Here is a 13673-nt window from a genome sequence, read left to right as displayed (position 1 = left end):
CTAGAAATGTGATTGGGATAGTTTTGAGTAGCAATTGGGTGGGTTTTGTTGTGAAAACCTGGCAACCCTGCAGTGTCTGTAACGCAGCTCTGTACAATTTCAACTAATTTATAAGACTGTATGACAATCACATTACATGATTTGATTGATTTTTACACAGAATGGACGACAGTATTAAAATAAATTATCATTCACGATTTCATAACCACTGGCCAATTTCAAGAACGAAACTAAAATTAAATCATCTTTGAGAGTAAGAAGGCCCTAGGTAGTTTTGGGGGCGCTACGCAGCTTGCGTATTTCGCATATAGAGAGGAGAGAGAGAGAGAGAGAGAGAGAGAGAGAGCAAATAACAATACTTGATCCTGCATTCTTGATCCAATGCTGGAATCATAAAGGTACACCACAAATTGAACTCAAGCTTTTTTTTGTAAATTATTTTGGGATGGTTATGCATGGGCCAACAGATCCTTTGCTAGACCTTTAATATGAATTCAGTTTACATAAAAATACCCAGATGCATATAGTTGTATTAGAAATGAAATGTAGCAGTTTGAACAATTTCTTCACCAAATGTGCCTCAAATGCCCCACAAAGGACAAATTGTGTGCAGTTCTTAAGCAATATGATCATTTTAAAACATTGTCCTGAATCTTTGAATAAATTGATGATATAATAATGAATATTGAATGAATAATAAATTGATATATGGAAAACTGAAAATAGTAAATCTGTCTGAATCTGTCATTTAGATTTGCATTTAAAATTCTTTGGTTTATTGTTCCCTTTTACCTAGAAAACAAGACTGACATCAAGCAGGGAAAGCAAATAAACTAAGTTTCCCCACTTACAAGCATCCCGCATTGACTCCAGAACAGAGCCCATGAAGGTGACCGCAGTTCAACATCTGGGCTCTGATAGTCTGTACACGCATCAGCCGCACCACACATATTATTTATTCATCTTAAATTTATAATGAAAAGATTCTTTTGCTAAGGCTTTATATTTGTAAGAAAGCCAGTTTAAGAAACACGTCTGCTTCACAAAATGTACAGTTAGAAATATTTTGTACCAAACATCAGCACAGTTATTGGAAAAGAGTGATTATAAATTGAAGAAAGATTGGAAATTGAAAGATTCAGATTTCGCATCATGCATCAGCTGAAAACACAAAGCTTTTCTTTAAAACTGATCTCATTTTCCATATACCCGGATCTTTACCATCTAAAGGTAAACGTCAGAACCAATTCCTGACAATCCCTGGCATAAAACAGCAATAGTGAAAGTGGCCTACAAATGTTTAGGGGGATTTCTTGCGTCCTCTTTACAAGAAAACAGAATCAATTAATTATAGTCAAAATTCTTATAAGTTGTTAGGTATGCAGTTGAGTTTGTGCATGTCTCAGGTGTAAAGATTTGACGAGAGCTATATTTAAATTTGATGTTTATGTTCATTTTGTTTGATTGCCAGTGGTACAAAAATAGGTGAAATCACATAAGTAACAAAACAACTGACCAGAATGTTCTCTTCAAATTCACATTTATTTAGATTTGACAACTAGAAAAGAAACCTTATAATTTAAATAATGAAGAGCTTAATTTCTTTACTTCTGCCATTATTTTACTCGTGTACATGTTCTGTGGTTTGAAAGGTGGTTGGGGTCAACTCTTGAAATGTAAAAATGAGATGAAAACGCTTCTAAGTATTGCACACAGAAAGTACCAGATGGGTTTTTGTTTTCACACCTGTGTAACTGATTTTTGTTTTTGTTTTGTTTTGTTTTTTCCTTGATTGAGAAGTTCATTCAGGGCATCCTCAGTGCATTCCTCACCTTACATGAACTAAAATCATGTGAAGCGACACCAACTGTCTCTGAACTTATGGTCCACCAGTATGGAGCCAGCACCGCTGAGTGCTGATCAGAGGCCGGACGGGGGGGATTGTTTGTATAAATTCAAGATTTTTGACCTTGTTTTTCTTGTGAATAGTCATTTGTGCCAATTCTGGCCAGCTTTCTCATTAGCACTTACAAGAGAAGGTGATTTCGAAACATCTTTTGTTTTTTTCCACTGCTGGATGTCCAGGAGATTGAAGGGAGGGGGCATTTTTATGGGGTGCAGGGGTTATATAAAAAGCGCACTCTCTGATGTGGATGTGTCTGGACCTTAAGAAAGTTAAGAAGGCAATGATGCATACAGTCAAGCTGCTCTGTGTGGTTTTCTCGTGCCTCTGTGCTGTCGCCTGGGCTTCGTCTCATCGCCAACCATGCCGTAAGTGCTTTTTTGTCTTTGCGGTTAAAGATGAATCAGTTTCTATAATATTACGGATTTTAACATTACTGGATTTTTTTTTTTTTATCTGAACATTCTCCGAAGCTGTAGCTGATGTAAACAAATTTTACTTTTAATATTTCTTTTAGATGCACCACCACTGACCAGTGGAACAATGAAAGTGGTGAGTATAGAAAAATGTTTAATATTTATAGCTTGCAGTTAGTGTACAGTTTGGCTCTGTAATGAGAGAACCTTTAAAATAAGAGCCTTTAAAAATGCTTGGTCATACAATTACATGCAAGCGAGTCTTCCTTTTCTCACCATTTATGAAACACTATAATTCAGAGATTGTAGAAGTCTTTCTAAATAATACAAACACTCATTTTAAGGCATCTACAGTGGTCATATTCCCTTTGACGCCATTTTGCATTGCATCATTGCCAAAAACCTATTGTAGAGTTAAATAAACAGTATTTTTGTTGAACATTTATACTGTTCTCTTTTGTTTTACATGCAAAATGCATATTCAGGTTTCAACAGGGGGTCATGACCTTGAATCTGGAGAGTTCAGTTATGACTCCAAAGCGAATAAATTTCGTTTTGTGGAGGACACTGCTCACGCGAACAAAACTTCTCATATGGACGTTCTCATACATTTTGAAGAGGTAGGTTTAATCAGCAAATCTGACACTCTCTATTCCTCTTCCTCTTTCAGCTTGTGATTCAAAGGTTTTTGTTTTTGTAGCTCTTTTCAGCAATACATATTTAAGCTCTTTATCTCCACACAGGGTGTACTTTATGAAATAGACAGTAAAAACGAGAGTTGCAAGAAGGAGACTCTGCAGTTCCGTAAGCACCTGATGGAGATTCCACCCGATGCCACTCACGAGTCGGAGATTTACATGGGCAGCCCCTCCATCACAGAGCAGGGACTCAGAGTTCGCGTGTGGAATGGAAAGTTCCCTGAACTTCATGGTCAATACCTTTTTTTTAACTTTTTGGTTATATTATTGTTTTTAATAATCATGATTTTTAATATTTGACTGTTTCAGAATATCATGTTTATTTTTTTGGTGGCTTCCAATTTCGTTTTCAGCTCACTACTCTATGTCAACCACTTCCTGTGGCTGTTTGCCAGTCTCTGGCTCCTACCATGGTGAGAAGAAGGACCTTCACTTCAGGTACAGCACAGATTAAATGAATGTTTCTCTGAAAAATGTTATTGTATCCTGCAGTTTTACAACTGAGCTATTTTCTGCTTCAGTTTCTTCGGTGTTGAAACAGAAGTTGATGACCTGCAAGTCTTTGTGCCCCCGGCTTACTGTGAGGGGGTGGCATTTGAGGAAGCACCAGACGACCACTCCTTCTTCGACCTGTTCCACGATTAAAAGAAAAACATATGATATACAAACTGCCAAAGATGGCGACATACACTAATAAAAAGAGCATTTAAATAAAATACATTTCCTGTATCCATGTTTCTTTCTTCAGAAAAAGTCTGCAGTTTCTTTCTTCATTTTATTCACTTTAGTCAATAAAGCTGAGCTTTCACTGAAATCCATTTTTGAGGTCTGTTTGAAAAACAAGATAATCACAAATCAATGTGGACAACAGAGGCCTTCAAAAAAATCAGCAATTCCACAGTAAGACTTAAAGATCGTTGAATGTAAAGAAGGAAAAAATAACTAACAGTTCTTATTTCCAGGAAAAGTTAACTAAATTAATCTATCAAAAAGAGTTTTATGTGCAGTGTAACATTCATATATCCATATAACCACGTTATTGAACAGTTAGTTCACGCTACTAAAATGATAAACACAGGACCACCGAATAAATGCTAAATGCACAAGGATGAATGGCAAAGAACTGCGTTTTTTTACTGTTTAGTGCTACAGTAGCTTTTGTTCACGTGTTTGTTTCAATAAGAAATAGTGATGATCCCGAAAATTGGATGGCAGGGTCAGTGTCACCTACAGAAAGAGAGTTGTGGGAAGCCACACCACGGTCTTGTGAAAGCTGCATGGAGTCTCCGTGTGACGTATCTTCACTGTCTGAGGTTTACAACCAGCACCTCTATCTCTCTGCAAAGTCAGGAAAATTTACCAATAACAGATACAGACAATCTATTCAAAATGACTTCAACATTGCTTTTATTTTTATTTATTTTTTTACTTTTAAATAAATGCATAGTCAAATGGACTTTTTCCATGCAGTTTTTTTTTTCAAATAACAAGAACAATGAGGTATATCATGATTTAATCATTTCACATGGCTTTGCACCATTTACATGAAGTGGCAAAAAATTATGCTTGCATAAAAATTAAATAGTTGTGCCATGCATTTAGCCTACTCAACATCTCCCAAATAAATATCATGTACACATTTAAATAGATTAAAACAAAATTACAGTAGTAAGTGTATGGGCTTAATCAAAACATTGTATTATTATTATTTTAGTTTACCACTAGCCTAGTAGTTATCCCTCTTACTTTATTGCTGTCTTTATTTAATAACAAATTTGTTTGTCAAAGGTCTGTTTTCTTTGTCTTATGAAATCACACTTTTATCAGACTTCACACTTGAATTTTTGTCTCATTGAAACACATTATGTAGGTCAGTGTGTAACGAGCTTTTTAAAAACGTACGGAAGATTTGATCTTTTTATTTGGACAACTGAATCAATCTCAATAAGGTTTCTATAGTTCCCTCTGGTGTTGTTGTTATTGGATGGTGAATCCTGCACGAGACCCTGCCCACCGGAACTAGCGGTGCACTTGACACTATAGCTACATTTAATCTCAACAATGGCAATAGCACGCGTTGCTACCGAATATGTGTTTTCTGATTTTTTATTGAAAGAGCAGAGTGACTCTAAGTATAAAGGCCTGCGTCTAGAACTGGCAACAGACAAACTGGTCACTTTTATCGCGGTTGGGCTTCCTTTGTTACTCATCTCCCTCGCCTTTGCTCAAGAAGTCTCTGTGGGTCAGTAGTATTTAATTTGAAACGTGATAGAGACGAAGAGGCTTAAACCTGTGGAGATAAAAGTTTAAAACTGATAATCACGAAGCGCATCTCTCGGTTATAGCCTATTGCAACTTAATGTCTTTTTTTATGTTGTACATAAACTGATGCCAAACGCTAATCGGTTTGTGTGTAAATCCAGAATGGGCGCGTCACTGCTGAAGATGCTTCAGAAGCGATGTGCGCGTTCACAAAACATAATGACACGCAGCAGCAATGTAAAAGCATGCGAACTGTTAACATCGTAAGGATAAAATACACTTATATATATTTAGACCATTGTAGCTATCTTTAGTTTATTTTTATTTCAGCCGGTGTAGTTGAGGGCGTGTTCTCTGTTTCGGTGGAAAGGAGTCGGTGGCAGAAATGACACACTTCTTGATTTCAATCACAACTAAACCAGACTGTTACTCTAAGCAATGATCTGTCTTCCTCTGAAAAAAGAGTTGTTCTACAAAAACAGGAAAAGAGCATAATCCCAACAAACACAGAACGTTCTGATATGGTTTCCAGTTTGTTATTTATTTGGGAACAAAATAAGAATGTTCTGTGAACCAAAAATTGTTAGCTGTTAGCTGTTAATTTATTTTATCTGTAGGTTGTTGGTTAAAAGTTGCAACATTATCCATATAATATGGTTGTCTTCATGGTTAGGCTCTATCGTTATACGTTTTTAATAAAATAAATGCAAATAATAATGACTATTTATAATAAAATTATTACTGTTATTATAATATTAAAATCAGTAACACTCTGAGTTGTTAAAGTTCACTCACACATATATACTGTCATTTAATCACTCTCGTGTCATTCCAAAACTGACTTTAATTTATCTGCAGAATGTAAAAGAAGATAGGGCCTATATTGAGAAATGTCTCAGTGTTTTTTCTTCTCCATATGGAACTCAGTGGGCTCCAATATTGTTTGGTTACCAATATTCTACAACATATCTTCTTTTGTGCTACTTTTGTCAATAATCCACAGACATTTAGGTACATTAGTAGTCTGTCAAGTATGAAGCAAGCAATTCTCCTTGGTCTTCCCACTTGTTCCTCTAGTTTTATGATAATGAATTTAAGATGAGCGTTTGAAAGTCATTTATAAATGGACATAATTATAATAAAGCACACCGACATAATACACAGGAATCTCTTTTGCTCATAAAAACATGCAAAAAGCACCTTGTATTTCTGTCTTAAGTAGCATAGTTGAGCATTTTTTGGATGAGATTAATCTCATTTCTACACATAGCTCTTGTTATAACTTAAGCTATAAGTAAAATGACAAGTTCTTGTGTAATTTCCTCTCTCTTAGGTACTCAGATCACATGTTTTCCACCCACTAACTTCACATTGAGACAGGCTGCATATGTGGACTCCTTCTGCTGGGCTGCAGTAGAGCATCACCCTTCAGAAAATGGAGCTGATAGCGCCCCCCTTCATCTACACAAGGTAATGAACAACAGTGATGTATGCAAAGAGGCTCTTTGTTGCTTTGTTTTTGTCTTATTCTCTGTCTCTTTACCTGCAGTTCTTTCCGTATATCCTTCTGCTGGTTGCAACCCTCATGTATATTCCTGCTCTCTTCTGGCGCTTCACGGCTGCCCCTTCCCTATCTTCTGACCTCAGTTTTATCATGGAGGAACTTGACCGTTGCTACAACCGTGCCATCCGCCTCACCAAGAGCCTCACAACCAAACATGACAAAGACATTGCAGAAGACCCACACAGGTGTAGTGAACTGAACATCTTCAAAACTCTAGCTGCGATGGCAACCTGAAGTTTTTAATTGTGAGATAAACAAACGGTTGAATTCCTGCAGAATATTAAACACTCCAAAAAGTCAGTTTACTTTAAGATCAACTCAGGTCCAGACTGAGACTCAGTGAATCTGTATCAGTAAAAAAAATGTTGAGGTTTAAAAAGAAGTGTTGTATGTTCACCAAGGCTGCATTCATTTGATCATAAATAATGTGAAAACAGGAATATTAAACATTACAACTGTAATGGAGATAATGTTTTTCTATTTTACTGTATTTTTAAATATAATTTATTTCTGAATTTTCAGCAGCTGTTACTCCAGTCTTCAGTGACACATGATCTTTCATAAATCAATCTAATATTCTTTTATGTGTGGAAAGTTCAAAAGAACAGCATTTATTTATTTATTTGAAATACAAATATTTTGTAACTTTATACATTCTCATACTGTCACTTCAATGCATCAATTGAATGCATCCATGCTGAATAAAATTTTCAAATAAAAAAAATATTAAAATCATTTTCCTATATGAATGCTTGTGAACAACAGACTTCTTTGCTATTTAAGCTTCCTTTCTATTTCATTTCCTTCCTCATTCATAACCCAAATATTTAAATATCTTTAATATTTTGATTCTGCTGATCTTAACCTTAATCTTAAACCCCTCTATTCTCTCTCTCGCTCTTTCTCTCTATCTCTCTCTCTCTCTCTCTCTCTCTCAGTGGTCTTGAAATGACTGAAGTTTGTTTTAAGTACCCTCTTGTAGAGCAGTACTTAAAGACAAAGCGTTCATCTTGGGCTTTGGCTGCAAAATATCTGCTTTGTCGGGTTTTAACATTCCTCACTTTACTGCTGGCCTGCTTTTATCTGACCTACTACATCTTTTGGGTGTCACCCAGTGATCAGTTCTCCTGTAACCTGCGCAGAGGTCTGTGCTAGATAATGTGTTTCAGTAAATGTGATACACTTCAAAAATGAATATTAAGATGTGAGAGTGTGCATCTAATAATTTTCTGATGTTTCTTTTTGCTGAATTGTGTTTGTCTCCAGGTATATTAGTAAACGAGAGTGTGGTGCCAGATGCAGTTCAGTGTAAGCTGGTGGCGGTGGGTGTTTTCCACCTGCTAAGTTGCATGAATCTGGTGGTGTATTTACTGCTAGTACCGGCTGTGGTTTACGCTGCCTTCCAACCTGCTTGTCAGCACCAGCGCGCTCAGTTCCTCCGTCCATACCACCTGCTGCCTGCTTTCGGTCACGTGCTGGATTTGCAGCCTACCACTCGCCGTTATGATGACCTCAGCATCTACCTGCTGTTCTTGGAGGAAAACCTGAGTGAGCTTAAGAGCTACAAATGTTTGCAGGTTTGTAAACATCGAAAACGTTTCAACGTTTGAATTCTTTATATCTGATTTATCTTTTTGTCAAGGGTGTTAACTTCTTTATACATTGTTATATCTGGTAAAAATATATATAATATACTGTATATAAAAAATATGCTCTAATATCTCAATCCCAGAACTGAATGCTGGTGTCAGTGAATGAAGACTAATGCATTTGTTTGTGATGTGTGTAAACAGGTGTTGGAGCTGCTGTCAGAGGGAGGGGAAGCTGCATTTGACACCATGTGTCTCCTCAGGACTCTAGGACAAGTGAAGACTGACATGGTGGACAGAAAACAAGCCCAAACTGGAAATGGAAATGCAGAGAAAGAAATCTCTGAAATGAAGGGTAAGTATAACATCAGTAAAGTGATAACAAGACACACAATAATAACTTGCATTTGCTTCACATTTAATTGGCCTTTTTTTGACCCATACAATGTATTTTTTGGTATTTATACCCCAGCGACTTAAGACTGGTTTTGTGTTCAAAAGTCACATACTGTATGTGAAGAGAATGAACACACTTATCAATGAAGTAAAATAAGCAAAGCACACAGGTAAAACATCTGTCTTGTTGTGCCAACTGTTGCTATATCAGTGTGTTTTATCTCTAGATGCCTCTTCTGTTCTGCTGAATGATGGAGGACAGACAGAAAAAAGCTGCGGCTGTGTGGAAGATGTAAGACACAGGGTGGTCTAAAATATAACAAAGTCAAATCAAATGACAAACAATGAGTTTACACATTTTAAATATGAAGGATATGTAAGATTATGTAATGCTTGTATATAACTGATTATTTACTAATTTACTAACTGAAGAACTGATCTGCATGAGGTTTTTATGTCTTATATTAATAGAAATGGGATGAATGTTTTTATAACTTGATGAAGTTATTATTTGTGAGGTTGACTAATGTTAAGACCCTATCGTATGCATTATGAAAACAATGTTACAAGATATATTTTGGGGTGTCCTTTGTAGGTGCAGTTTTGTTGCAACAATGAGAGAGAAAGAAACTAAATGGGTAATTAAGATTACTAACAACTAACTTCTGGACATGTTGCTTCTTGGTAACAAACCATTTAAATAATTCCTCTTAACACAATTAATTTAAATAATAAAAAATGGCTGCAAGAGTATAATGTGACCAAGAAATCTTAAGAAGTCTTCTCTTCATAAACCACACAATGCTAATGTTTATATGCATCATCTTGCAAAATTGTGGTGCAGAGGCAACATCATAAAACAGTTCAGATAGAAGGGATGTATGCATGTAATTTTATGATGCATGCAAACCCAAGATTTGGCTGGGTAAGACTTAACCATTTCTAGATGTACTAATGCACTGCCTATGCAAAAAGCAATAATCAAACTCAAATAATCAATCAAATAACTCAATAATCATATCAAATGTATGATATGTATAAAATTATGTATATGTATAATAATTTGTATTTAATTTCTTAATATTTTTAGTTATATTAGTGTATTTATTTGATGTTTGTGTCAGAGATGTTGTAGTTCTAATTGTAATTTTTGGTTTTATGTGACGTCTTCTTACCTTAATTTCTAGATGATAAATTGCATGTCTTCAGAGGTGAGCTCTTCAAAAATGGTGCTTGTAATCCTAAAAAGTGACTTTCAGTCTTTCAGTGACTTCATTCACGGATGTAGAAAATACTTACTTGTAATGCAATAAAAATCACTTCATTTCCCCCTTACATCTGTATTTTTCTCTGTTATCATGGATTTATATACCTTCAGTACATAAAGTTCAGCAATAAAGTTTGTTCAGATATATTTCGGTAAACCAGCGTCACATGCTCATTTAGTCCTAAATATCAAATATTGTTTTATGGCTAAGCTCCTGAAATTCATAATGAGGTGGCTTTAACAGTTACAGACTCAGGAAAAACAAAGAAGTGGAAATAAGGACCAAAAACAAAGAATCATTTAAAGGTTTAGTTCACCAAAAAATGAAAATTATGTCATTAATGACTCACCCTCATGTCGTTCCAAACCCGTAAGACCTCCGTTCATCTTTGGAACACATTAAATGGAACGGTTACATGTAAAGAACCACTAAATATTTATTTATTTTTTTTTCTTGTAGCATAGAGTGTAGTTGTCATTGCTTGAAAATGTCACATAGAGGATGTCACAAATATTACACTACTAATGAGACATCTGATCCCATTATCTCGAGAATGAGACATCCTGCTATTTCACTCACAATCTTTACAAAGAAAAGTCACCAGCTGTCACCTTCTAGCAGATCCATGATCAGGTCGTTCTGTGGAAACTTCTACTCTCAACAATTATTAACAATTAACCAAAACCCACTTGAGCTCGTCAGTTCAGGCCACTAGACCTGCGTGAGCACCAGAATGTGTTTGTCTTTGGTGAGCATAGTAGCACTCAGGAGTTAATGTGAATTAGTTGGGCAAACACAGCTAATGCGGGATGTGTAATTGGACAGTCACTTAAAAGTGTTAAAGTGTGTTTGCGCACAAGATTCGTTTTCCGCTGACAAAGACTGTACAACCTGCCTAGACATGTATAAAAGTGAGAAGCACACACTGTTCGTCCCAAACCTTCTCTTGTCTACCATCTCTGCTGTTTCTTATCCTCCACTTCAAGAACAGGTATGTGTCCGGCAGGATGCTAAATCAACAGATAGTTCTATTGTAACTGGTGCTGCATGTAAACATGTGCCTTTCTGTCAGCGTGACCATGGCAGTGTGGCTCCAGGCTGGTGCTCTGTTGTTCCTGTTGGCCGTCTCCAGTGTGAATGCTAATGCAGGGGCCACGCAGCACCTGTGTGGATCCCATCTGGTCGATGCCCTCTACCTGGTCTGTGGTCCTACAGGCTTCTTCTACAACCCCAAAAGAGATGTTGTTGACCCTCTTCTGGGTAAGGAAAACTATGTAGTAGAGAATCTTTGAAAAGTATGGAAAAATGAGGGATGCTAGGAAACTAATAATACTCTGGATACTGCAAAGAGATTCCACCAATCCTGTAATTAATGTATTTAATATTGTGTAATGTACATAGTATGTTTGATGTGCCTTTTAAATGCAAATACATTGCATGAAGAAGATAACACTGAAATAATAATATTTTTACCAGTTGTTCTAATATTCTGATTTGGTGCTCAAGTAAAATTTCTTATTATCAATGTTAGACTAAGTAGATATTTTGTAGTAACTGTAATATATTTTTAAGGATTCTTTGATAAGTGGGAAGTAAAAAACAAAACAAAAAAAACATTGGTTTTTACAAAATAGAAATGCCTTTACTGTCACTTTTGATAAATTAAAAAAGAAAAAACTTTCACACCAAACATTTGAATGGTAGTGTATATGTATAACATATGTACTGTATGTGTAAAACAACTTTTAAAAACACATTTATGGTATGTCATCAAGGTTAGAAATGATATTTTGGGGAAAATTCAAAAGGATTTAACCTCTGTAACAATGAATCTGATTGTCTTCATTTTATTCTTTATCCAACTGAACGGGGAACTTCAAAGAATAGCAACAATTTTGCCCTTTATATAAAACTAGGCTAATGTCAGGATTTTCCCCATTGTTGTGTTTTCACAGGTTTCCTTCCTCCAAAGTCTGCCCAGGAAACTGAGGTGGCCGACTTTGCATTTAAAGATCATGCCGAGCCGATGAGGAAGAGAGGCATTGTGGAGCAGTGCTGCCACAAACCCTGCAGTATATTTGAACTGCAGAATTACTGTAACTAAAGATCCTGCGCATGTCCCGTGACAACTGCCAATGACTTGAGCAACCACAGCTCTTGATTAGTTTTTCATAGAAAATAAAACAAATTAAAATGAATGCAAGAGTTTTTGTATCTCTACATTGCAACTTAAATAAGATATTTAAAAATTCAAAATGCGAAATCAATTCAGTTTTATTTGACAAGATAAGGATTAACAGGAATAATTCACATTAGTTCAGCCCCATCTGGGCTCTCCTGATTGAAATACAGACTGTGCTCAGATTCTGAGACTTTTGGTTCCATGACTAAAACTTGAAACCTCTATAGTGGTCTAATTCTAACATCATATCATCCAAGCCATGGGTTAGCCCATCATAACAGACATCATTTACTAATGAAAGACTTAAGGGTATAATAGCAAAATAGCTTGTTTAATTCTGAGGGCCAGAGACAGGAAAATGGTGATAAAAACTATATTTTGGTTCAACATTGACTACAGACAAGGCAAAAAAAAAAAAAAAAAAACAATAGCTTTGTTACTGTACAGTAGTGGTACAGTAGCAAGATTGTGATCTTTTTTCAAAAGATATATTAGAAGGCCTTTTTATTCCCTGAATGCAAGCTGTCAAATTAAAAAAAAATAACTTTTTAAAAATAAAAATGGACTGTGATCATTCTGAGGTTGAAGTTTTACTAATTCGGTGTAACACTGTCAAACCAAAACATATGTAAAAAAAGTATACTTACAACTTTAAATTTTATACACTTTATAACCTCATATGTTATTATTATAAATATGATAGAATAATAATAATAATAATCTGAGAAGTCTGTTTTCATGACCTCTTTTTGAATAGAACAGTAGGTTTGAAAACACAAAGTTGCATCATCTATGTAGACAGATCAATATAAATTGGAATATTCCACAATATTATTGGTTATGAACAAATAAACATAGCCTTGGTGAGCAAAAAAGAATGTATGTCTTATCAACCCAAACATTTGAACTGTAGTATATAACCAGTATTAATGACAAAATATTCAGTCTACACAATATAAAGCATGTCTAAAATAAGCTCACTGAGAAACACAAAAATTGAGAACATTATGCACGTAACAAAATTGATGAGTGGTTTCTTCTCATTTATTTAAAGCCCTCCTGACCCTCCTTCATCACAAGATCATTTTATTCTTTCCATTATAATTAAATACATCTTTTAAATCAGACTCATATTCTGAATAGCGAAACCAGCAAAAGCCTCCCTGTATAGATCTTGGGTCATGCATGCTATTATACAAGCCTAACACCATAAAAAAGAAGCAAGAGACTAAGCACCAAGACTTTTTTCTTTTGTTCATATATGAAAGAAACAACAGGTTAGATGACAGTCAGCTAAAAGGCAGTGTGTTTTGCACTTCTAACACACACCAGGCCACCACTACAGTGATTCTGAAATGTCCTTCATTTGAGAGGTACAAACAATACAAAGTGATT

The 13673-nt window shown here is 35.6% G+C and overlaps 3 protein-coding genes across 3 annotated transcripts; all 3 read left to right on the top strand.

The window, feature by feature from the left end:
• Positions 1 to 2138: 2138 nt before the first annotated feature.
• On the top strand, positions 2139 to 3737 carry LOC127957151 (ependymin-1). The gene is made up of 6 exons (XM_052555558.1): positions 2139 to 2271; positions 2421 to 2455; positions 2805 to 2939; positions 3063 to 3249; positions 3371 to 3455; positions 3539 to 3737. Exons 1-6 carry the CDS (start codon positions 2148 to 2150, stop codon positions 3660 to 3662), a joined length of 690 nt encoding a protein of 229 aa, XP_052411518.1. The 5' UTR covers positions 2139 to 2147; the 3' UTR covers positions 3663 to 3737.
• A 1310-nt stretch (positions 3738 to 5047) lies between these two features.
• On the top strand, positions 5048 to 10872 carry LOC127957937 (pannexin-1). Its single transcript, XM_052556656.1, has 7 exons — positions 5048 to 5259; positions 6613 to 6749; positions 6829 to 7028; positions 7782 to 7987; positions 8110 to 8420; positions 8637 to 8787; positions 9056 to 10872. The coding sequence occupies exons 1-7, from the start codon at positions 5079 to 5081 to the stop codon at positions 9139 to 9141; spliced, it is 1272 nt and encodes a 423-aa protein (XP_052412616.1). The 5' UTR covers positions 5048 to 5078; the 3' UTR covers positions 9142 to 10872.
• Positions 10873 to 10994: 122 nt separating this feature from the next.
• On the top strand, positions 10995 to 12294 carry LOC127957935 (insulin-like). Its single transcript, XM_052556654.1, has 3 exons — positions 10995 to 11087; positions 11169 to 11356; positions 12052 to 12294. The coding sequence occupies exons 2-3, from the start codon at positions 11176 to 11178 to the stop codon at positions 12198 to 12200; spliced, it is 330 nt and encodes a 109-aa protein (XP_052412614.1). The 5' UTR covers positions 10995 to 11087; positions 11169 to 11175; the 3' UTR covers positions 12201 to 12294.
• The last annotated feature ends 1379 nt before the right edge of the window (positions 12295 to 13673 follow it).

The sequence above is a fragment of the Carassius gibelio genome, chromosome B5 (assembly GCF_023724105.1).
Source record: "Carassius gibelio isolate Cgi1373 ecotype wild population from Czech Republic chromosome B5, carGib1.2-hapl.c, whole genome shotgun sequence".
NCBI classification, from domain to species: domain Eukaryota; kingdom Metazoa; phylum Chordata; class Actinopteri; order Cypriniformes; family Cyprinidae; genus Carassius; species Carassius gibelio.
Note: the sequence above shows the minus strand (reverse complement) of the source record. Positions and strands in the feature narration are given on the sequence as shown.